The sequence below is a fragment of the Natator depressus genome, chromosome 2 (genome assembly GCF_965152275.1).
Source record: "Natator depressus isolate rNatDep1 chromosome 2, rNatDep2.hap1, whole genome shotgun sequence".
NCBI classification, from domain to species: Eukaryota; Metazoa; Chordata; order Testudines; family Cheloniidae; genus Natator; species Natator depressus.
The window spans coordinates 74,757,797-74,782,696 of record NC_134235.1 but is presented as its reverse complement, the minus strand read 5'-3'; the positions used below and the strand labels follow the sequence as shown (position 1 = coordinate 74,782,696).

At 45.3% G+C, this 24,900-nt stretch overlaps 1 protein-coding gene across 1 annotated transcript in view; it reads right to left on the bottom strand.

Annotated features, from left to right (window-relative positions):
- LOC141982408 (opsin-5-like) overlaps nucleotides 1-24,316 on the bottom strand; it is a 72,284-nt gene extending 47,968 nt beyond the window's left edge. Inside the window, exon 1 of the mRNA XM_074944450.1 lies at nucleotides 23,848-24,316. Within this exon, the coding sequence (XP_074800551.1) occupies nucleotides 23,848-23,850 (3 nt within the window). The 5' untranslated portion in view covers nucleotides 23,851-24,316. The remainder of the gene's footprint in view (nucleotides 1-23,847) is intronic.
- Nucleotides 24,317-24,900: the final 584 nt, after the last annotated feature.

Genomic DNA, 24,900 nt, shown 5'->3' with positions numbered 1-24,900 from the left:
AAATTACATTGCTGTAGTGCACGGAGCTACATCTGAAGATCAGCCAGAAGATGAAGCTAGAACAGAATGTGCCACCACTACATTAGACACAGTATCTCCCTGGAATCCTTAGTGTCAGTGCTCTATGATCCACTGTCCGTTATCTTCCAGATGGAATTCAAGACATTGGTTTTAACGTATAAATCCGTAGGTGTTCTAGGATGTGGTTATTTGAGAAGCCACCTCCCTCTCTGTGCGGTAACTGTGCAGCAGCTGCCAATGGAAATGCCGAAGCTAGAGTTCATCCCTTCCATAAGATAGAAACAGGACTACAAAGGAGCTATTCAGAACCTGAAGTAATAGAGGCAGTGGGTAAGCAATTGGTCCTGGAACAAGTCTTTAGAGCTACTTGGAAGGAAATAGGACTGGGATTAGGGCCCTGCCAAATTCACAATCCATTTTGGTCAATTGGTGTTCTTTATCTCAAAAATCATTACTCACAGTCAAGTTGGTAATATCTGAAAGGTACCAAAGACAAGGTCCTATGCAGAGTTACAAAAAAAACATGGGTCACCTACTTGCCGAGTTATTAACATCGCTAGAAACCATTTTTACTGGCACCATATGAAGGAGGATATTCAGCACTATGTAACTCAGGCCTGTCACTCCTTGAAACAGAGGAGACTGAGCCAATATACCAAAGCTCTTTTACATCCTATTAGTAACACAGAACCATTTGAACTAGTCTCAGCTGACTTTCTTCATTTTGAGAAAAGCAGCAGGTATGAGTATGTCCTGGTCATTATGGACCACTTTACCAGGTTTGCACAGACTTATAGAATCACAGGACTGGAAGGGACTTCAAGAGGTCATCGAGTCCAGTCCCCTACACTCATGGAAGGACTAAGTATTATCTAGAGCATCCCTGACAGATCTTTGTCTAACCTACTCTTAAAAAATCTCCCATGATAGAGATTCCACAACCTCCCTAGGCAATTTATTCCAGTACTTAACCACCCTGACAATTAGGAAGTTTTTCCTAATGTTCAAACAAAACTTCCCTTGCTGCAATTTAAGCCCATTGCTTCTTGTCCTATCCTCAGGAGGTTAAGAAGAACAATTTTTCTCCCTCCTCCTTGTAACATGCTTTTAGGTACTTGAACACGGTTATGTCTCTTCTCGGCCTTCTCTTCTCCAGACTAAACAAACCCAATTTTTTCAGTCTTACCTCATAGGTCATGTGTTCTAGACCTTTAATCATTTTTGTTGCTCTTCTCTGGACTTTCAATTTGTCCACATCTTTCCTGAAATGTGGCACCAGAACTGGAGACAATACTCCAGTTGAGGCCTAATCAGCATGGAGTAAAGTGGAAGAATTACTTCTTGTGTCTTGCTTACATCACTCCTACTAATACATCCCAGAATGATGTTCGCTTTTTTTGGCAACAGTATGACATTGTTAACTCATATTTAGCTTGTGGTCCACTATGACCCCCAGATCCCTTTCCTCAGTACTCCTTCCTAGACAATCATTTCCCATTTTGCAACTGATGGTTCCTTCGTAAGTGGAGTACTTTGCATTTGTCCTTATTGAATTTTATCCTATTTACTTCAGACCATTTCTTCAGTTTGTCCAGATCATTTTGAATTATAAGCCTATCCTCCAAAGCACTTACAACCCCTCCCAGCTTGGTAACATCAGCAAAACTTTATAAGTGTACTCTCTATGCCATTCTCTGAATCACTGATGAAGATACTGAACAGAACCAGACCCAGAACTGATCCCTGCGGGACCCCACTCGTTATGCTTTTACAGCATGACCGTGAACCACTGATAACTACTCTCTGGGAATGGCTTTCCAACCAGTTATGCACCCATCTTATAGTAGCTCCATCTAGGTTGCATTTCCCTAGTTTGTTTATGAGAAGGTAATGCGAGACAGTATCAAAAGCTTTACTAAAGTCAAGATATACTACACCTACCACTTTCCTCCTATGTTGATTAGTTACACCCAATCAGAGACAGACATAGTGCAGATTGCAAATATGTAAACAATATGCAAACCAAGAATTATTCACAGAAGGCATTTACAAACAATTTCAAATAATGAATCATTTCATTATTTCTCAGTCTGTTCACTAAGGGGGGGCAGGGGGGGGAAGAATGTCTCAAATGATTTGCTCCTTTCTATTGCCAACAATGTTCAGATTAGTAGAAACTCTAATGTCCTGATTAGTCCCTTTATGTTTCTTAGGGGTGGTAGCAGATTATGTTTGCAGCTGTTCAACTGAACATTGTATTAATGTCAAAAAACAATTAATTTGACTCAGGGCCTAAAAATCTGATTTAGTTTGGGGAAATTAGATTCTGTTTGGCACTAGGGGAAAGAGTAATAATATAAACATAGTTACATTGTCAAACAAATTATGCTAATCTTTGTTGAACAAGGATATTCTAGAAGAAGTAGTTTTAATTCCAACTAGCAAGAGGTTTTCCACAAATAACTGAATAATTAGCAGTAATTGCAAGTCAAACAAATACAGAGTTGCTCTGCTTGATCACTGAAGCGTCTCTGCCTGAAGAAAAGCAACTCCCAGGAGTTTTATATGCAGTATTCTCTAGCCTATATCAGACACAAGATTTGAAGCCCTAATGTATGGAGGCAATGCCTATCTGTATTTTCTTTATCATCCTCACCATCTCCAGAAAGTAACACTAGAGTTCACGCCATGGATCTCTGTCTTTCAAAGATCTGTAGTCCTAGGAGATAGAATGTGTTTCAACTATGAAAAGGCTACACGTACAGCTAAAACAAACTGATTGATCCATCTTCAGTTTCGGAAGTGGGTGAGATGGAGGCAAGAGACAAGTAAATAAAAATCTAGGCTCTAGTGAGAGCTAGCAGATAGCTATGGCATAGACATCTCCCATATGCTCACTGAGCAAAGATTTTTAAACTGCAAATGTGCAGTTATAATATTGATGGAATTTTAAACGTGTTAGAAAAATATCAAATTTTAGATACATGTTTTTCATTATGGCAGTATCGTAGTGTTATGCTGCAAAGTATTAATGTCAGCCATCAATCACAGACCTAGTAAAAGTCGATAGTTGTACTAAGCACCCTTCATTCAGGCTAAATGAGGGAACAATTAAATGCCCCCTTTGTTTGGTGACAGCTGAAACAAAAGAAGCCACCACTACAGGCAGGGGCCAGCTTGGCAAGGATCTGAGCATAACCTAAGCCATGAGGCCTAAGGGATTTTCCTAGAGACTGATTGCAAATGTAGGGGCTGCTACCTTGACTGGTTGCAGGAGCATGTGAGTCAAAGAGAGAGAAAAACCAGAAAGCAAGGAAAAAGCCAGCAGATAGTGGGAGCAGCAGTGGTGCCTGGCCCTGGGGAGGAAGCCAAGAGACAGAGCTTCTTTGGGGGAAAAATCAGGGGTGCCGGAACAAGGGGGACAAAGGGGCCATGGCCCTCCCACTTTTCACTGGCCATAAGGGCGAGCAATGGAGGACAGAGGGTGGGGCCTCAGAGGGAAGGGGCAGCGTGAAGGGGTGGGACCACAATTCGGGCACCAGTGCCTCCTCCCCACTTTTAGGGACCTTCTGTCGCTCCTAGTCAGAGTACTCCTTGAAAAGGCAGGCATGGATTTCTGAACAAGGAAATTTCCTTTCATTCGTTCCCACTGTGTTCAGGGAAACAGGACTTCGTGTACGTTCTTTGTAAATAAACAGGACTGCACCTAAGAAATACCTGATTCTCATAATCAATTTTTCCTCCAAATGGAAACAATCTGGCAATGTCCCAAATACTGGATAATTACCCAAGACATGGGGTTAAGAATTAGGCCACAAGAATGGAACATAACATCAGAGCTCCCTTGGGAAACGACAGATCATAAATGCACAGGAGTGATCTCAGTGGCTAAGGTCCTGATCCAGCAAAGCACTTAACTTTATGCATGCAAGTAGTCCAATCAATTTCAGTTTTTTTGCTGGATTTGGGGCCTAAGCCACTAAAATTACAGTGCAAGTTGGTTTCATAATGTTGACCATATATAATTTGGACATTCTGAATGTATTAAACAGTCGACTGAGAACAGCTCTTTTTAAGCATCTGAAATGCGTGTCTTTCTATTCAAAGGGGAATTTTCCCCAGATTTGCAATGAAGTCTTTGATTTGAACTCAATGTCACAGGATATTAATAATTTCTAGACAGGTAATATACCATACAAAAAACCTTCTGACTTTCTATAGATATCTTAGAATGTATCCAGTAGACCAACGCCCCAACTATAACACAGGAACTGGCAGTTTAATTACAAAAATATATTAAATACTGTATGCTGCCAGAAAAATAGGCTCCTTTTCATCTATAGGAATTGCTCAGGACTAAGAATTGTTTCAATGATCTCTCTGTATTGCCAAACTAGGTATACAGGAGAGCCATGTTAGTCGGATTCCCTTCCTCCAGAAATGACTTCTTTTACCTATAGAAAGCTCAGACTAGAGTGAAGAAAAGTTAAAAAGTAGAGCTAGTTGAAAATTCCAGGTTTTCATCCCATTGGAAATCCAATATTTCAAAAATTATTTTGATCCAAAATTGGGAAGAAAAGTTGAAATATCAAAAAATTGAGAAACAGGAAGTTCAGAAAAATTTCAGTTTAAAAGTATCACAATGTTTTGTTTCAACAGTTTAGATATTCCCACACCTACATGTTTTATTTAGGTTTGTTGAACTAGATCAGCACATTTCATTTCAGCTTAGTTTGACTTTAATCTGCGTTCCCCTGAGCTGCCTCAGTGACTCGAGGTTTGTTGTCCAGGTGTTTCATGCTCCCATTATCCTCTATGGGGAGGACGCCCTGGGCAGATTACATCTCCCATGATGTACTGCAGCGGTTCAACCAGATGGGAGACAAAAATCAAGCCAGGGAGCCCTGACTTCTCAAAAGAGGTTGACAAAACAGGAAGCAGTGGAACACCTTCTTCACTCAGTTTGAGCTTGTTAATGGATTTCAACCTCCTAAAACACCACTAAATAAGAATTCCAGTGCAGTCCATGGGCACCCAAATTCTCACTCCAGCACTAATGAAAACTGATCTACTATACCTTAACCACTAAACTAATTGTACTTTCTGAGTGAACAGTTTGAAACACTGTATATAAATCCACTACCAACAAAATGACTAACAAGGATTATAGAATAAGAACCATTAGGCTGTTGTGGACACCTGCAGAGAGTCTCTCCCTTTGTCCATAACCTTCAGGTTATCAACAGACTCAGGAAGACAATATGTACTCACATTTTTTCCACCTTTGGAGGATAGCAGGCGTCCATTTATCCGGGCACATACATTAAACATAAACCAACAGCATTTTTCCAAAGAAAATCCTAACATAATGGTGCCTATAGGCCTGAATGCCTGACTGTATGAAAATAAAAATGACTTTCTGTTTTGTGTATTGTTATGTTACACAGGAAAGTAAGTACATCCCATGCTCCACATCTCCTACTACATAAATCAGCAAGTGCACCGAGCTCTCAGAGTGTGGTCAGGGGTGCTTATGGGTGGGACTAGCTGTTGGAGTTGACCCCAGGATACGATACACAATAGATCAAATTGCAAATGCCATTGTTTACACTTGAAGCCTGTATGAAGCTGTATGAAGCGCAGCCAGAGGAAACACAGCTCTTACTGCATGAGGCAAGTGGCCATGGATTAGAAGGCTACATCCAAGTACTCAACACATAAGCAGTGGTCACATAGGGGAAAATCCATAGGTGTAAATGGGAGCAAGTCCACTAAAGACACCGTCTGACTTGACCAGAGCTGCACACTTAGGGTGACCAGACATCCCGATAAAATTGGAACTGTCCAGATTTTTAATTCTTTGTCCCGTGTCCCGACTGATGCACAGTCAGGATGCCATTTGTCCTGATATTGCGGCTTTGGCTGTTCCGGCAAGGTTTTTTTGTTTTGGTTTGGTTTTGGGGGGGGGGCGGGGGCGCGCTTTGGCAACTCGGCTCCAGCCGCCTTTTTTTTTTGCGCTTCCCCCATGTGTCCCGATATTTTGTCTGTTTCATCTGGTCACCCTATGCACACTAGAGCAATGCAAATAACTGGTTTTTTAGCTTGCTGGCCATTCCGAAAAAGTTTATTTTGTGTCAACATTCCAGCATTCAGAAATCTAAAAGAGTGCCTCACATGATTTGCATATGCTAATAGGATATGGCCTCTCATGCTCAAGGTGCCATTCCTTTTCTGAAGAGTGACTCTGAAAATAGCATTGGGAGGTTCCATGTTTATTGTCTTCAAAGATCTCGTACATATCAAGGTTGATTCTCTGCTGCTTTGCACCTGGGGATGTCATTAGCATCCCTGTGGAGTAAGAGAGAAGTGGGTGTAAAATGCTACCAAATAAGCATGGGAGTATTTTATGTCTACTTTACACAGGTGGGAATGACAACAAAAGATAGAGGCAGCATGAGGCAGACACCCTGGACTGGAAAATGTTAGCCCAAATGTCTGTAAGCAACTGAAAACAAAGGTCTTGGAGTGGAAAGAGTTTGACAGCCTTAACCCCGTCTCACTACCTGCACCACCTAAAACTAAGTTAAAAAATGTACTGTTCTCAATTCAAACCACTGTGGGTGGTCAGTTTTTTATTCCCTGCCCATCCCCCTTTAAAAAGTGATCACGTGACTTATGCTCCTAGATCTATATTTAAGCATTTAACTTAGACTTCTATTTTTGGCCCAGCTCTTCCCTGCTTGAGTTTAGACCTTAATCTAATCAGGATGTTTTCTGATGTTCCCAGAACATTTTGGATAATGTCTATCTAACCTGTCTTTTTGTTTTAGATTCATCACTGTGGTGATCATGTTCCTGCCTTTGCAGGAAAGGCAGAAATGGACTTTGACAGACCGCTGTGCAACACAGTGTGAGCCACAAACCCGTGAAATACGTGCAAAGACACATCTATCTCTGGGCGCTTTGTCTAAGTTACAGCACTCTCCTGGTGCTGCCCAGAATCTCTGCAATGCTGCACACTATGGCCTCGCTGCTGAAACACCCCTCCCATCCCTGCTCACAGCTAGGGTTGCCAACTTTCTAATCGCACAAAACCAAACATCCCACCCTGCCCCTTCCCCGAGCCCCACTCCGCTCACTCCATCCCTCCTCCCGCTATCGCTTGCTCTCCTCCAACCCTCATTCACTTTCTCCGGGCTGGGGCAGGGGTGCAGGGGGGGGGGGGATGAGGGCTCTGGGGTGAGGCCGGAATGAGGGGCTTGGGGTACAGGAGAGGGTTCCGGGCTGGGACAGGGGGTTGGGGTGAGGCCAGAGATGAAGGGCTTGGGGGCAGGAGGGGGCTCCAGGCTGGTTTTGGAAGGAGTTTGGGTGCATGAGGGGACTCCGGGCTGGGGCAGGGCGTTGGGGTGCAGGGTCCCGGCAGCGCTTATCACGGCTCCCAGGAAGTGGCCACTCGGCACGTGGGCAGCCAGGGAGGCTTCGTGCACTTCCCTCGCATCTGCAGGCACTGCCCCCGCAGCTCCTATTGGTCGCAGTTCCTGGCCAAGAGGAGCTGTGAAGCCGGCACTCAGGGCAGAGGCAGCGCGCATAGCCTCCCTGGCCGCTCATGTGCCTAGGGGCCACAGTGGCTGCCTCTGGGAGCTGCACTGAGCTAGGGCAGGCAGGGAGCCTGCCTTAGCTCTGGGCCCCCAGTTGGCAGTGCTGACTGGAGCCACCAGGGTCTGTTTTCAACCGGGCACTCCAGTCAAAAACCAGAAGCCTGGCAACACTACCCACAGCAAGCCCCTTACCCTCACAAAGCTTGGTGTATCCACAGAAGGCAATGTGACGGCTATCTGCTTGAGTGCCTGCACTGTTTTATCTGCCGGATAGATATAGAACCCCAGCCCTTTTATCCAGTGTAAAAGGGCCACAGATGGGGTGAGGAGCTCAGCAAAAAATGGTAACTGAGTGAACTCGCTATCAAGAGCTCTAAAAAAGCATAATCCTGACCTTCACTGTCCCAGATGTATGTTAAATTGTAAATAAAGGAATTATCTACTGTGCTAAGTAATTAGTGTAGATAAGGAAGTGCTCAAATTCAATGGTTATGCCATGCTTCCACTTCCCACTACCTCTAACTGAGAGAAAAGCAGAGAAGACTACTGTGAAAAATTTATGGCAGACTTTCATGTCTGGAGGAGTACCATCTTTTTTTTTGGGGGGGGGGGGGGCGTTGGCGGGGAGGAAGCGGGTTACCTCCACTTTTCTTTCAGTTCCAGCTCTGGTTCGCAGTTCACTTGGCATTTTATTTATTAACTTTGTGATGAACAACAGATCCATGACTAAAAGGGTAGAACTAAGAAATGCCATGGTACACTTTCGGTTTGCAAGTATTACGCATACAAAAACATCCAGAAGTGAGTGGCGTTGGCTTTGGTAGTATATGTACTGCCCATGAACGACTCATGCTATTCAAATTCATAACATCAGTCTTATTTGCATGAGGAAACAAAAATCATGCAATGTCCCCCAACCCACTCCCTCCACTTTTACTGGATATCAAATAGTTATTTATCAGCAGAGAGATTACTCACCACTGCAAGCCTGCGCATTCAACAGCGATGTGGGGAGATAACAAGGACATTCATAAAAGCTAACAAAGCAGTTCGGGCTCAAGCAACATATTGAATTAACCTTGCCTTGCAAAAAATTTGAATGTTTGCCATTTAGCTACTGTTGCAAATGTAGCCACAACTGCCCTTATAAAGCAATGCCTCTGCAGGACTGCTACCGGGAGAGCATCTCTCCAGTTACAGCAGAGTTTTTCCATGTGCACAAATCTATTTTCTCCAAAATAGTTTCTGTCTGCCCTGCATTTAAGGTTAATCAGTGGGTAAAAAACAAGCTAACACCATATCTACTTTCTCTGCTCTCTATAGGGTACCGCAATAGGCAAAAACATGTTTTCCTACTCATCAGAATAATTCTGGGTAGTTTCTTGCTCCACTTTTATTTCATTTACATTTCACTGTGGTCACTGCAAAGGAGAAAAGAGCCTTGCTGGGTTTCATTATACAGCTGGAGTTTGCATTTATGGTAGCACCTTAGAGAGACAAACCTAAACATGCCCTTGTTCCAAAATGGGTCCTTTTTCTTCATGCCATACATGTGTGTCTGTTGTTGTCTGGCAGTGAAGCAAGTTTTGCAACCACCCTCTTTTTGAATAAAGATTACACACACTAGGGTCCAGCGGTGAGGCTGCATTAGGGCACCTATGTGCCATTTCTGAAGTGCAAGGCCAGTTTAACCGACCAGAGAAAGATCATGGCAGGAGAGAGAGACGTTCAGGTATACAAAGAATGGGGGGGAGGGGGGGAGAAGGAGGAAGAGGGTGTGGCCAGGACTCCAGTATACTCCTGTGATCATTGGCAACCATGGTGGCCCCTTCAAGCAAAAAAAGAGCTGCACCATTCAGAGGAGCCTGAAGACCACTCTTAGTTGTGTGGGAGATCAGGTTGGTGAGGATTGGCCCAGGACTGAGAAACCACTGAAGCAACCTACAGCCACCCTTGCACACATATACCTGCCCTCCCCTCCCCCACCCCACCCACCCACAAGTAAGCTGCAACAAGAGCTCTTCAGCTGCAGCTCTGAGTCTGAGTCTAGAGAGGAGCCTGACCTGTCACAACGGATCCCAACCCCTCCCTCCCTCTGTCCTTACAAGCTGAACTCTGATAGAGTTAAAACCTGGACAGGCTTACCGGTGTCTTATCCCTTAGAGGGCATGGTGTTGTGGTTAAGACACTGGATTGTGATTCAGGAGAACTGACCTCAATTCCCAACTCTGCCACAGATCTTAGGCAAGTCACCTAAACTCTGTGCCTCAGTTCCCCCCCCCCCAATCAGGAAAATGGGGATAACAGTAGTAACCTTCTCCCACCCTTTGTCTCTCTCGTCTATTTAGGTTGCACGCTCTTTGGGCATGGCTACACTGGAAACTTCAAAGCACTGTTGCTGCACTTCCCACCGCTGGCAAGTGCTGGCGGGTGGTTCCCCCTCAGTCCTCCAAGCCAGCCAGCCCCCCCCCCCCGGGAGGCCTGGGACCCCACACACACACACACACACACACACACACACACACAGTGCAGGGGCTGCATAGGGCCCCAGAATAGCTAGGGACAGCCCTAGACACAACCCAAAACTTTGACTAGCCGTTCAGGTCAAAAAGAGGTAACAGATACATATCGCCAAGAGTGGTGCCCAAAGACATCTGGGAAGGCAAGGAAAGAGACAGGATAATCAGTAGCTTAGGCCCTGATCCTACAGACATTTAACCTTGTCGAGATCACAGCAAATATTTTCAAAAGACACCTAAGTGACTTAGGCCCTCAAGGGGGGGGGGAGGGGCGGACAACACACATCTACTTTGGATCTGTACTGTACACAATTTACTCAAAACATCACTCCAGTAATCTTCTCTTCACCACAGTGTTGGCATTAGTGACGTGAATAATTTGCTTGTTGCCTAGTTTACCCTCCTTTCCTGCTCACAGAGTAACCACAGGAGATGATCACTTTCCTGGAAATTGTTATTCACATTTATTTGGTGAATATCTTTTCAATGACCTACTCTATGAGCTGATTGCAAATGGTCACAATATGTTGTTTTCTGCAACCCTCAAGGAACCTTATATTATGTTACACATGAACACATAAATGTTACACATTTGAAATAGCTTTCTGTTGCCACTAGGGCATTCCCATCCACTCACATGCTGTAGGAATACCCTGAAGAGAAGCACTTTACTTCTGTATGCCCATCATCCTACAGCATGGATATGGTCAAGATTAAGTCCCATATGGGAACGATTAGGTTTTGTTCTTCATTAGACTTTTTAATGGTGCATTGTTAGAGCTCCATTATCTACACCGATTGTATTACAGCCTGTAGTGGAAGGTCTGATGACCAGCTGGCCTAATGGTCAGCTCATGGCCTTATGGTTTCTGCCTGTCTAGTCATCCCAGAGAGCCCCCAATGGTGACCTCAATCACCCCCTCATGCTCTGATTGCCCCCCCAGAGCTCAGTCACTACAGAGAAGCGGGACAGGCAAGGTAGGGGGAATCCAGACCCTCACACTCCACCAGGTCCCAACCCAGGGCCCTAGTGGTTCATCAAAGTGTCCAGCCCAGTTATTGAGCTACCCCAAATTATGTTTCCCCCGGTCACTTCCTACCAATCTGAAGCTCCTTAGCTGGGGGCATTGTTGCTGGCTTGGCAGACTGTCCTCAGTCTTAGTATCCAGTTCAGGTCAGTCACTCTCTCTTCGGGCTTTCAACTCCCAAAGAAGGGGGTGGAATCCAAATGTCTGCTGCTCGATCTGCCTTCACAAAACAGTCCCAACTCCTGGCATAGCTCTCAGCATCAGCCTTGCTTCCTGGTGTCCCAAGCAGCTCATTCACATTTCTTGTGGGCTACACCAGTGTCCTTTAAAACTGTTCCTCCACTGGGAATATACCTTGCATCTGTTGGGGGCAGGACCACCTTAGCCCAGTATTGCTCTGCTCCCCACCCTGGTTCAGTGTGGGGCTCTTACACCCCATCACAAAGCCCAATCCTGGTTGCTGAACATCCCACTCCATTGACTTACAGGGAAATTACAGGTGTTCAGGCCTTAAATCACAACACTTATTTTGCTGCCTAGCTTTAGACACCTACTTTTGCAAACTTTACCGAGAGACCATATTGTGTATCATGGCATATCTCCTTATTAAAAGCTACAAGAGCAGGAGGAGATGACAGCAAATCATCAATTCAGCTGTTTCACATTGCTAACTATACTCCTGTCACATAGTTTGTGAAATACAACATTCAGTAAACTCTAACTTGAGAAATAAAACAATCTGGACTCACATCTGACATACCCCTACAGCAGGCAGTTTATAAGGATACCTTTTCCTTCTTTTTTTAAAATACAGCCTTCAAAATTAAGTATAAAAACATCAATTTGTTCCATCACCCACAATTCTTCACAGCCACAAAGGATTGTGGGACTTGAGTCACAGAAAGAAAACATGGATGTTTGTCTGCTAGGGCCTAGAGAATTTACTAGTGGTCTTGGCTTGGGATATTTTTGGGTGTGCCCGTGCTGTAGCTGAGTTGGCAATGGAGCAGATGCAGCAGAAGCACAAGGTAGGGTGAAGGTAGCAAGCTGCTCCTTCTCTCTTCTGCCCTAATTCTCACTGAGTTCTAGTAACCAGGGGGTATTTTCTAAACTCAGTGAGCAGAGCATGAGCCCTTATGGCCACTTCATGGCCCAAGACTGAAGTTGACTGGGCCTAAATTCTCCAGCTTTGACTTTGTTTCTACCATACCTTAAGAGGGTTTTATTTAATGTGTTTGTAGTAGGAATCTACCTCATCTGGCTTCAGGCCCAGCCACTGCCTTAAATTCCCCTTCTCAGTCCATCTCCTCAGTTACCCTGTCTCCAACAGAGGACAGCCAGCATCCAGTGCTTTAGGTGGCTCAGGTAACTCAACCCTGTGGCCAAATTCAAGAGTGCCTCCCTTCTGGGGTATAAGCCAGAGAGTCCAACACACACATTTTCCACCCTGGTCTCACCAAACACAGCCATTCCTCCCCAAGGGTCTGTCTTCTCTGACAAAAGATACATTTCCAACACTGCCCTCTTCCTGGGCTCCAGTCAATCCTTTCATCCTCCCCTTATTCTGAGGTCATTACATCACTTCGTGAGGTGGCAGCATAAATTGACTCTCCAAGCGCAGAGGTATACGCATCACCTGGATAGGTGACAGTATAGAGGGAACCCACACGCACCCTCTATAATGGAGTCCCAGCCCTGCAAACCCTAAAAACTGGGTGGTCTTGCTTCTTCCCAGGGCCTCTTTCTACACTCACAGCCCTCTCACTTTTGATGGCACACTGACTCCCAGGTCTCATTTCTTCTTCCCAGAGTCTTCCTCTGCTCTCATCCCCCAGCAGGCCTGGTTTGGTTACATGACCCTTGTCATGTGACTTCAGCACTCATCCCCTTCACCTGGGGAGGGGAGCTGAGCATGGCAAGAAGCCCCAACCTTCTCTAAGGGCCAGCTCACGCTGGGGCAGTGTACTTTACAAATAATTCTGCACACACCACAGCTATTTCTCTCTTCATCTGAGGTTTCCACAAGGTCTGATGATAAAACTATTAGCTTATATGATCCTCCAAGAGTATTAAGTTCTCTATTTATCTAAAAAGCCAATATGAGTAAGACCCCCTAGCACCACTGACAGCTCTACCTGTTTAAATACTGTTAAAATGTTTAAAAAACAAACAGGACATTATACTAGACTTCGATACTATTAAGGTTCTCCCAGCATATGCACAATGTGCCCAGCCATTTGATGGCACCATCAGCCGCCAGGTGGAGAGCCGATAGCCCACCATCAAAATAAGTCAGTGGGCACTTGTCAAGGATAAGTGACAGAGTGAAGTTGACTATAGCTGTATCGCAGGTCATTAGAACAACTCAATTTAAAGAGAGTTGTCTGGTCTTGTTCTAAACCAGTTCAGAGATGACCACAGATCAAAACCTGGTGGACAGATGGTTGGGTCCGAAATAAGAGAGTGATTAACAACTGTCGTCACTAACCACTTGTTGTACCAAGCGGGTTCCACTGTCATGTCGTGTGGTGGCCTAAGTGACCATAAAGGGCATCTAGAAGACAGGTGAGGGGGCAGGTGGTTGAACAGGTCTGCGTACAAAGGCAGGTCGCTATTCTCATGGATCTTAGCCAGCAGCAAGACAGAGGCTCTCTCACAGTGAATATGGGGCAGTGCTATGTTACTAAGTATCAAAGTCATGGCAATGGAGTTGCACATGATGTCCCAGTAACAAAAAAATTGAAGGTTCTGATTCCACTATACAAAAAGCAAAGAGAAACAGAACATAAGGACATTCATGGAGAGGGGTATTCAGGTGGATCTTCTGGCATTAAGTCATGTTGTTAAGCTAGGCCCAACCACCACCATAAAAACATTAGTGTTCGTATCCTGCTGCTTCATTTGGTAGATAGTTGAGTAAGTGTGGCTAAAGAGACTTGTCATTACGTCTAGAACTTTAGATATTCCATTTTCCTTATGTCCACTAGATGGCATGACATTCATTAACAGCCTATTGTTTGAAGCACGAATCGGTTTCTTTGAATATTTTAGCACCAAACATTTTAACACAGGGAAAATACATAAATAAAAGCCATCCCAAACCTTTGCCCATCCATTGAAATGAATTTTCTTTTATTAATTTTTGTTAGGGAAAAAAAAAAGAAAAGACCCCCTCACTTTCTGTGAAATGTGACATTTGACAAATATCTGATGGCCTTAGGCACCTACAGACAGACAGCTCAACAAGAGGGGGTCATTCCTCAAACAATTTTCTCTTCTTTCTTCATTGGCTGCAAGGACACCTCACACTGATGTTTTGTAGAGGTTCTGTAAAAAACAAACAATAGGACACATGGGCTCTTACATTTCTTTAGCATCTCTTCTAATATGTAAAAAGAAAAGCAGTACTTGTGGCACCTTAGAGACTAACCAGTTTATTTGAGCATGAGCTTTCGTGAGCTACAGCTCACTTCATCAGAAGTGAGCTGTAGCTCACGAAAGCTTATGCTCAAATAAATGTGTTAGTCTCTAAGGTGCCACAAGCCCGCCTTTTCTTTTTACAATTAAATGTGTGTGTTTTTTGCCACACTGGAAGTGAAAAAATGCCACACAGAACAGATACTCCTCAATTCCTCTGACCAGCCAGCCAGTCATACTCTTCATTAAACACAGAGCTCCACTTGCATAATGACACCATTCCCTCCATGCTGGCAACTACATAGTAGTGGTGGCAGGTTATCCCACCTAATCCTGTCGACTCTGTATGTACCACTCTTTGCTCCATTTCCTGAGATTTTAGAGCCTCTGTTCTCCAACATGTTGCATAATGGAAGGGAGTATTGGGCCTAACTATGATAATCTTTGGTTGTAATAAAATCTATGTGTAACAGCCCCAGCTATATATCAATCTCACACACAGTTTAGGAGCTAGGATTAGAACCTTGGTCCTTCAGTTCCAAAAGACAAGCTTCTACCACTTGAGCTACAAGATCTCTGAAACAAGTATTATAGCAAATTGTTTATCCTATCTCGAGGATGTCCACCACACATTACGTTAGGACATTGTTATTTTGGTAAATTCACGGCTTTATGGCCACAACTGCCATTCCCAGCTGGCAAGTTACCTCCATGTTAATACAAATTGCTGGGTAGAAAAACTGTTTTGATGGGAAGCTCAGCACAAATCATACTTTTTGGGGGGAGAAAATGTGAATCAACAGATGCCAATATTGCTTGAACACCAATCCTGTTTGGTATGAATGCAGAACAGAAAGCCCCATCAACATGAGTTATACAGGGAAGCAGGTGGGACAAAAATCTCATGGAAACTGAGTGAGGCATGCACAGCCAGATCTGCGAACAGATGAAAAATCAAAGGGCATAAACTGTTGTCTTTGCCATTTAAGCACACAGCTCTGCCAACACCTTATGGCTTATATAGCCCAGTGGGTAGTTCACACAAAAAGGGAAGTCTCGTGAGCAAAGCCAGTGAGTTTATAATAAAGGGAAAACAGGTATAAAAAATTAGGCAAGTAGAAGCATTAACGCAAACCATAAAAACTGAGCTCTTTGTGGTTTATTTGTATGCAGTTGCACCTTACGGCTACTCTAAAAATCAAATCTTAGAATACTATATCAATAAGTTATTATCTCTAAGGACTTCAGAGAACAATTCCTGTATCTCAGGTGATATCTTGTTGACAGTTCCTAATCTCCACAAGACACTGGCAAAGTGGCTTTAAGCCGGTCTGTCATCAATGGCAACTGTGAGTACTCTAAATACATCATTTATTGATCCTAAACAGGGGCTATAAGTAGACCCTAAAGTACATGGCAGGAAGCTTGTTTGCAAACCTACAATAACTCAAATATTATATAAATACATTTTCAGCAACACACAAATAAGAATTATTAACCTATTTTCTACACATTGGCCTGAAAATGTACCTTATGCTGCCCAAATCTTCATTGTAATAAACCAAATATTTCACCATCAAACCATAATGTGGATGAAATTGCATCCATGTCTGCACACCAAGCAGCCCATTAAATAGTATGCTTCCTCAATTACATATATATAAGTGCATAATCCAGCCCTTTGTGGATGCAATTTAGGTAACTGATTTTGAAAAAAAAGACATCCTGTAATATTATCGACAACTTGTTCCAGTGAAATCCTAGGCCTCCCTTGAAATCAGTGGGCATTTTGACATTGACTTCAATGGAGCCAGGATTTCATCCTTTGTGTTTCTTTCTCAAGATTCCCAAAGGCCTTCGTTTCTCTAGAAATTTTCTGCTTTCTCCCCCCCATTTCCTCCTTATGTCTTGATTGGTTCTCATCTTTTCATTTCTGTTTTCGGTTCTGTAATCAGTTTACTATTCCTCAATCCTTTCCTAGTGTTCTCTCCTGCTTAAGGCCCAATCCAACTCCTGTTGAAGTCAGCGGGAAGATGACTTCAATGGAAACTAATCATATCCAAATTCTGTTGTCTTGATTTCTATTTTAAGAGAATCCCTTTGATACAGCCTGTTGAAAAAGTGTATTCATATGTTTCTATATTGCAAATAGGTTATTGACTTTGAAAAGGGCTTCCTCTCTCCAGTATAAATATGAGCCACTAGGTAAGATTTCAGAAGGTAATTCTTTTCATATATATTTGAGTTAAGACCTTGGCTGCCATGACCCATGCAATCCAGGTTCAATTAAAAGGCCTTCAGATCAAATTTCACCCCTCGAGAGGCTCCACACTATATCCCCACTTGAGGCCTGTTTTAAGAATTTAAGCAGGGCATAGGGCTGGCTCTGCACAGGACTGAATTTCGAGGGCACAGCAGTGAAGGGTTAGAGCCTACACATACATGTAAAGGGTGTGGTTGAGCATTGTTAACACAAGACTGGAAGACAAAAATCTCCCAAATTCTAATCCTAGTACTGACTTCTGGTTCATCCTTTGGCAAACCACTCAAGACCCAATAATATATTGTAGTACAGAGTCTGGAGAAAAGCCACTGTGTAGTGCTCTAAATCTGTGAAGGAAAAATAAACAAAACCTCATATTCAATAAAAAAAATAAAATGAAGCCCCAGTCACACACACAGCTCTTGTAACTCAGTAGCAGAAGAGTTAAGGTCACCCACAGGAAAGGCCCCATGAGCAGCTCAACTTATTTTCCAGGCATACTGAGGACCTACAATTTCCCAATATTGCCAGTCCCAAGCTTCAAAAATCATGAGTCAACCCCCCCCAAATCATGTGGTTAACCCAACAACAGTGGTGCCAACTCTCTCAAGCTTAATTTGATTTTAATACATGTGATTTTGGTCCCTGATGCAGGAGCTCTTGCTTGAGGATACATTTGAGATTAGGACTCCATTGTGTTTAGCACTGTATAGAATGTTTCCTGTCCTAAAGGGCTTGCACAATCTAGAACGAAGTATGGTGGTGAGTTTGGGTCCTGGTTCCATCACCCACATCACAAATACCTCTTATATGGCAATCACCAAACATCCATTAGAAAAACAACTTTTAATTCCTGCTGAGCTGGGCAGGATTCAAACTGGTGACCTACAGGTGAAAGCCTCAATTGCTCATTAGCAGTGCTTGGAGACATCAAGTTTCCTAAGTGCCAGAGTTACACCTTAGAGAATGAGATTGCTTTCTTGAAATATAAATTTATTAAAACAAGCTCTGACCTTTCTGGTGTTGACACAGCTAGGGTCTTGCAGCCTCTGGGCTCAGCAAAAATCTCCCTCTGTTCTCTCAGTCTCAGACATAATCCACAGAAAGTGCCACACCCTGTCTAACATTGCCAATCCCAGACATTCATAAATGATAACTCAGGCCTCAAAAATTTATATATATACACACACACACACACACACACATATATATACATACGTATATGGGGTTCTTGTTATTTGCCTTCTAGACTTAGAGCCTTTGGGGTACACTCAGGTCATGTTTTCAGGCTTCTCTCCATGTCATGAGGGCTAGCAACTTACTTTTTTTAAAAAGTGAAAGTTGAGACTCATGTAATCACCTGACTCCAGCAGCTGAGTCTTTCTTAAAGACCAAATATTGTGATACTTCAATTAAAAAAAAAAAAAAAAAAATCACAAGAGTTGGCACCACTTCTGTTCTTATTGATTACAAACACTGAAAATACAACAGCAAAACATCCACATTCATTTCTAAATATAATGTTGCAATGTAAAATCATTCCAGCTATCACTCCTGAGATCTTGAACTAAATTTTATACATATACCTATTTCCTTCCTCCCCCACAAGGTTAATCAGCAGGGTTTGAAACCACAACCTTCAAACAAACAGCAAAGATCATTTCTACTACTCTCGCTGCTGGTCTAAGTGAGGGAGAAAAAAACAAGCTATTATGCTCTATGTGAACAGACCATGGAGATAGATAACACACATCAGTGGATTATAAAGAGGTCAAGAGAGACAGCAGTAGAATGAGGAGCATCAGGATTCTTGGTTTTTGTTTTTGACTCTGGAAGAAGATTGTGGTCTTTCTAGCGATTACAGACAGCATAGCCAAATGTAACAGTGCCCCTCGCTGGGTCATTGGCAGAGACTGTACGTGGGACCTCTTGATATAAAAGCATAAACCTCTCTGCTGGAGCTAACTAGCCAGACTTCCTAGCACAGAAGTAGCAGAATCATAAATCCCCCTCTATGCTCTAGCTACACGGCATTAGTACACAGGTTAAAGTGGCATGTGATTTGGCCTGCTCCTTCCAAATGGCTGTGTGACAAAGTGGTTGAGACTTGGCACTGTTCTATTAGACAGCAGGGCTATTCCCAGCTCTGTGGGAAGTGACCTGAGAACTTGCACAAGTTTTTCTATTTGTAATGATAGTTACTCTGCAAGGTACCTTAATGGCTCATAATAAGGCCTGTAAAAGGCACAGAAATATTAACCACAGTCAGTGGGAAAGCTGGAACTAGCCCTCAGTCTCTGAACTGGCAGTTTAAACTATAAAGTCCTCCCCTTCCAACTCCAAGGCAAACAAACAAGTGTCCATACTGAAATACTCCTTTGCCCTCCTAGGGCTCAGTAACCCTTCCCCCTTTCTAGGCAAAATAGCCTTACCCTGCTGACACAGTACCCTAATCTCCCAGGACTCAACAAATCTAGTCTTTCCCTAGGGCCAGACTTGGTCCTCCTCCCTGGTCATTGCGGGGGGAAGAGAGATGAGCTTTTTCCTGCCCTCCCCAAAATTTGCTGCCTGGGACCCCTACATAAGGAGCAGCACCAACAGTGGGCCTCCAGTCCACTGCAGAGCCATATTGCCTCATGCATTTTCCTCCTGGGTTCACTTCTTACAGGGCCCTTCTATAGCCCACCTCCTCACAAACTTTTTTTCACATCCTTCTTTGGACAGTGCTTCTCCAGCTCTAATTGTGGAGAGCCTCACACCAGATCTGCTCTCTTAAGTGCAGCAACAGATCTCCCAGATCTCATTCCATACTGAGAAGAGGCTGCCTAGCTCCTCTCCCATCATGCGTTGCCTGTAATTCCCAAGCCTACAGGGAAATATTGGTTACAGAATTCCCTTGTTCTATCCTGAATCCAAACCAGGCCAGGCTTGCCCTGTATGATATATATAATAAAGGGCCAGCTTGTGCCTTATTACAGCATATAATTGCCAGTAGGTCAATATGCTTTGACAGGCAACTACTCTGTGAACCCTTTGTTACAGTGCTGGAAATTGTATGCTTTAATGCACAGCAAACAGCAACTTATAGTAATTGCAGAAAACAGGTGACTCAAGAGGTCCACCTGTTCTACTATGTGTAAAAACAGGTTGAATTTACTACCAGCATCTCCCTGAGTATCATAACTTCTAGAGCGTATTGGAGTACAAGCCACATTGCAATCAAACTAGCTGGAAGTGGCACGACAGTATTGTCATAGTTGTGCTGTCTCTAGGCACCCTGTACTGTGGGCATATGGGCATAGCTTTACTCATCCACTGCTTAGACATTTTCTTTCTGAGCCATTTCTCATGGAGATTACACCCTCCCGTAGGAAGGTAAGTGTACCCATGGGTGGCAGGTATCATAGGCTGGGGGAATCCATGCCTCCACAACCAGCCTGGTGTGTCCCTACCCCGCAGACCCCCCCCTACCCCCCGCAGTGCACAGCATTCTGCCCTGACCCAGACTGGCTGGGGTTGGCTGGCCTGCACAGGGACTGGGGGTGGCTGGCAGTGGGGCTGGGCTGCCTGCCCACCCGGCATAGGTGCTGGAACTAGAGGTGCAGAGGGTACTACAGCACCCCCTGGCTTGAAGTAGTTTCCATTATAGACAGGCTTTACAGTTTGGTTCAATGGCTCTCAGCACCCCCCACTATTAAAATTGTTCCAGCACTCCTACCACCTGGACCTGGCCACCCAGCGCTGGGGGGCGCTCTGGGCTCTGCAGAGGAGGGGGGAGAAGTGGAGATGGACGGATGGGGCCTTGGGCACAAGGGGAGGGGCCAGGTGCTAGCCTCCCCCAACAGCCAGGTCACCGGCCACCCATGCATGTGCCCATGATGTCACAGGTAATTCTGCTTGCTGGGTTGTGGATGAATTATACAACTATTGTACCTGCAGCTGGGGGCCTGCTATGCTCGGTTAGAACTTGAAGGAACTTTTCCAGGATGGGGCAAGCACTGTGCAGAAGTGTACAGTGCCACAGGATGGAGAAGAAAGGGGTTGGAGACAGAATGTATCTATTCTTTGCCCACGTCTGTCTCTTTTTGGTAGATGACATCGCAGAGATCACTTCAGTGCAGGGATAACGGTGAGGTCTCTGCAAGTCTATTAGTACACGTGGAATAGCTCCTACTCCATGAAGGCCAGATCTTCCAACACTGGAAGTGCTGCATAATACCCTTATTTAGAGGATACTTGGGCACGTTGTCAGGGTGGCTAAGTATCAAATTGGGCTGTAGAGGTAGACAAATATTAACAGTTTCACTTCCACATTACTTGTGCCCTTTCGACTCTTTTCCTCAAGAACAGTTATCTGAGTAAAGTTTTGTTTGTACGACTGTTCACAAAAGAGCAAGTTTTGGGCTCGCAGCTAAGAGTTATGTAATCACTCAAATAAACTTGTTTCTTAGCTAAATTACATTTAGGTCACAACAGAAGCAGTTTATAAAGGTTTGGTCATTCAGTGAGGGAACAAACAAATAAAAACTTCCCCAATCAATCCACAAATCAAATCTCAAAATCTGCTATCAAATAATCCAAGGAAGAATCCGAGCAAGCAATTTCTTAGTTTGTCAGAGGCTGAAATGTGTTTGTGAAGAGGTACAAATAATTGCAAAGAGAACGAATCAGTACAAACCCCAAACATTTAAAAATCATGACATTCATCCTTCTTTAAAAAAAAACCTAACACAAGATTGACTTAAAAGTCATGATATTCTAAAATAATCAATTCTGGGTTCTCTCTTTGTCTTGTGTTTTTTTGAGACAGTTGCTGTCATGTTGTTTTCAAACCTTTCACCAAAACCAGAATTTATTGTTATTTTTTAAATGAGAACTGAGTCTCTCATGTAATAAATTTGAATTCAAGAGCTAGAGCATGAAGTAAAATACCAAATATTGTGAGACTCAGGAGAGCAGGCAACGCTGAGCATGTTCACAAGCAATCCAAGAATAGGGAAAAAAAACAGTTCAATGTTTATTAGTAACTGTCTGTTGCAATTTTTTTAATCTGGCTCTACCATCTGCTTTAGTTTCCCCATTTGTAAAATGGAGATAATATTTAGCCTCAGGGTTGTCCTGAGAATTAAAGTGCTTGGAAGATGAAAAGTGTTTTGATATTACTATTGTAAAAAGTGTAAGGGGATAGGGATGACACTTTACTCAGTGTTTAGTCAGTAAAAACTGGTGGCAATGTCTGAATGGGGAAACCACAGAAATTACAGACCACAAGGTTCAGTGTTGGCATCTGTTACTGTACATAGCTCTTTTGCAATACTACATATGTATTATTCATATAGTGCTATAGGTATTCCTTTTTCAAACCAGGAGTTTATAGGGTCAGGCAGTTAGTCTATAAACACTTAACTACTTGCAGCAGTAAAGTTAACACATGGACATTTACAAAATTGAGCCCCAAGTTGAGGATAACAAAAAAAGATTGGAGAATTTGTGTGGTAATAACAAAAGCCCCAAATAAACACACACCTCTCTCCTTGCAAATGTAGATCAGAAATGCTGAACGAAGTAATACAGATAACGTGTTAAAGAAATTAATGATCTCTCTCTTGAGATCTTCCTGGTCTCTCATGCTAGATCTCTGTCCTCAAGTGGGCCTGGGCAATTTGCAGGGAAGGAGGGGGAGAAACGAAAACTTTCTATTAGGACAAGCCAGACCAGTTGCGATTAAGGCGAGGAGGTGCTGTCCTTTGCTTCTGTAGTGTAAACAAATAGCATCAGAGTGAAGCTCTCTCAAAACCTCACAAGCGGCAAACTAGGAGCAACCGCCAAGCTTGAGGTTAGAAATACACTATGTGATCACGCAAGAAAGAGCGCTCCGTCCCGTGGTCCTTGGAGAAGTGCAAGAGGAACCAAACACAACGCTCCTGATCTAGCCAATAGCCTTTGTGTGCCCTGCAGCCTGCGCCGTGCCCTTTAATCTCTTGATCCCACTTAACCCATCCACTCCCCAGACCCTCTCCCCTGTCCCGCAAGTACACACCCATTGCAAGCCGCCGCTCACGTCTCCCCGAGGAGAAGCGTACCTGGATAAGCAAGACTCGTGCTTGCAACCCTTTGTCTGCACCCTCCCCTGCCCGGCCGGGAGGAACCAGACCCCCTTCGCCCTGCCACGCTCCCAGATCCCCGCCAGGATCCCCGGACCTGCGGTAAATCTCACAGCACAGCCGCTCTTAGCTGCCCCCGCCCTGCCTATGCGGAACTCCCGCTCCTGTTTCCACCCGTTTCGCTGCACTTGCTCGGCGGCCCGCCGCTGTCCCGCTGCCGGCCGCAGCCAGCTCCCAGCCGCCCGCCAGGGGCTCTCCAGCCGCCGAGGACCTACCTTGGCCGGAGCCCGGGAGAAGCTGGCGAGAGGCGCCACCTCCTCGTCCGCGGGCGCGCACTCGGCACGGCCTGTCCCAGCCCTGGCCCCCGGGCGCGGGGCTAAAGCAGCGGCCGCCGCCCAGGGACAGCGCCGGCAGCAGCGCAGAGAGCCACGGCAGGACTTTCCGCTTCTGCTTCTCCTGCCTCGGCGGGAACTGCCATGGCAATGGCAACCCCAAGACTGCCGCTCCGTCTAGGGGCCTCCTCTTATACTGGAGCGACGTGCGCAGGCTGGTGGGATCTGGGGGAGTTTTCCGGCCCGCCCCCACCCCGCAGCCCTGGGCGGACACTCAGAAGCCCCCGGGCCTTGCAAGGCGGCAGCGGACGGTGCCTGCGCCCTGCCCGGCTTTTCAGGCTTCGCTGTGCGGGAGGCGAACGCTGCGTTCACCGGGACGCCGACGGATCCTGCTGCCCGTCAGGCTCCAGCCCCCGAGGTGCGACCGCCAAAATACAGGCTCGAGAGCGGCTTCTACTGCGCTCGAAAAGATCCAGAGCCTGGCTTCAAGAGCCTGGGCGAGCGCTAGTACCCAGATCTGGCTCCTGCATCCTGGCAATTGGAGACTCCCAAAGCCAAATCGTACCATTTAAGTAGGGAACAAGGGTAGCCGCTCTTCTTGCGCTGTTCCCTACTCAGGCCATGGAAGTTGGAGGACGAGGACCAAATTGTTGGATGAAAACAGTCGGATCCATGCGCTAGCCAGAGCGGGGTTTTTGCAGCATGATGGGCCAGCATACGTCAGGGTCGGCTTTTAAGACGTGTTCCCAGTTGACGCACTAGTTTCTGCCGCCAAGATTGGGCTGGGTCTAGGTGCCAGATCCAAGTTTTTGCGAGCGCTCATGCTCGGGAAGCTTCAGGGTCTGGCATTGTTTAGGGCAGTAGCAGCTAGGTTTGTGCTCTGTTTGACTAAACGGTTTGGGAAATGGGGACCAAAAATAGCCAGGCCAGGTAGCCCCAACTTTATCCCTTTTCGCTGTTTTTGCAGGCCGTGCTGCCCGAGCTGCTAGTCTGTCTCATCCCCTGGAGCTTCCCTTCTCCTTGGGGCTCCCACAGACACTGGTTGCGCCCGATTTTTAAGATCATTGCAACAACAACAACGGGTTTTTCCAGGGGATTCCTCCCCCTAGATTGTATCGCAAGAGCGGGGGGACGGACTGCTGTCGGAGTTACAGACGGGCTGAGGCCTGGAGGCCCTTTCCCTGCAAGTGGCTTTTGGCCACAAGCCCAGGATCTGTGCCAGGTAGACTTGAGAGGGGGGAGCCAGCGATCGGTTGAGGGGAGGAATGGATAAAAAGCAGAGTCAGACAAAGAGAAGGTCACATTTAACGTCCGCCACATTCCCCCGAGCTTTGCCAATAGCTTTGCCCAGCGGGGAGCTGCCGGGAAACGGCTTGCGTGAGAAGCAGACGCTGGCGGGGACAAAGCGGGCAGGCACGTGACGTGTTAACAGGCCCGGGCCCAGACTCCGCCACGTGCAGAGCCGCACCGCTCCCTCCTCCCCCTCCCCGGAAACACCCCGCAGACCGCGGTTGTCTCCACGTGCCTCACCCGCCCCCAGGATGACGGCACAGGGACCTCGCTGCTCACGAGCCGCCTCTTGCTAGCGCCGCGCGAGCCTCACACACGCGCTCCGGGA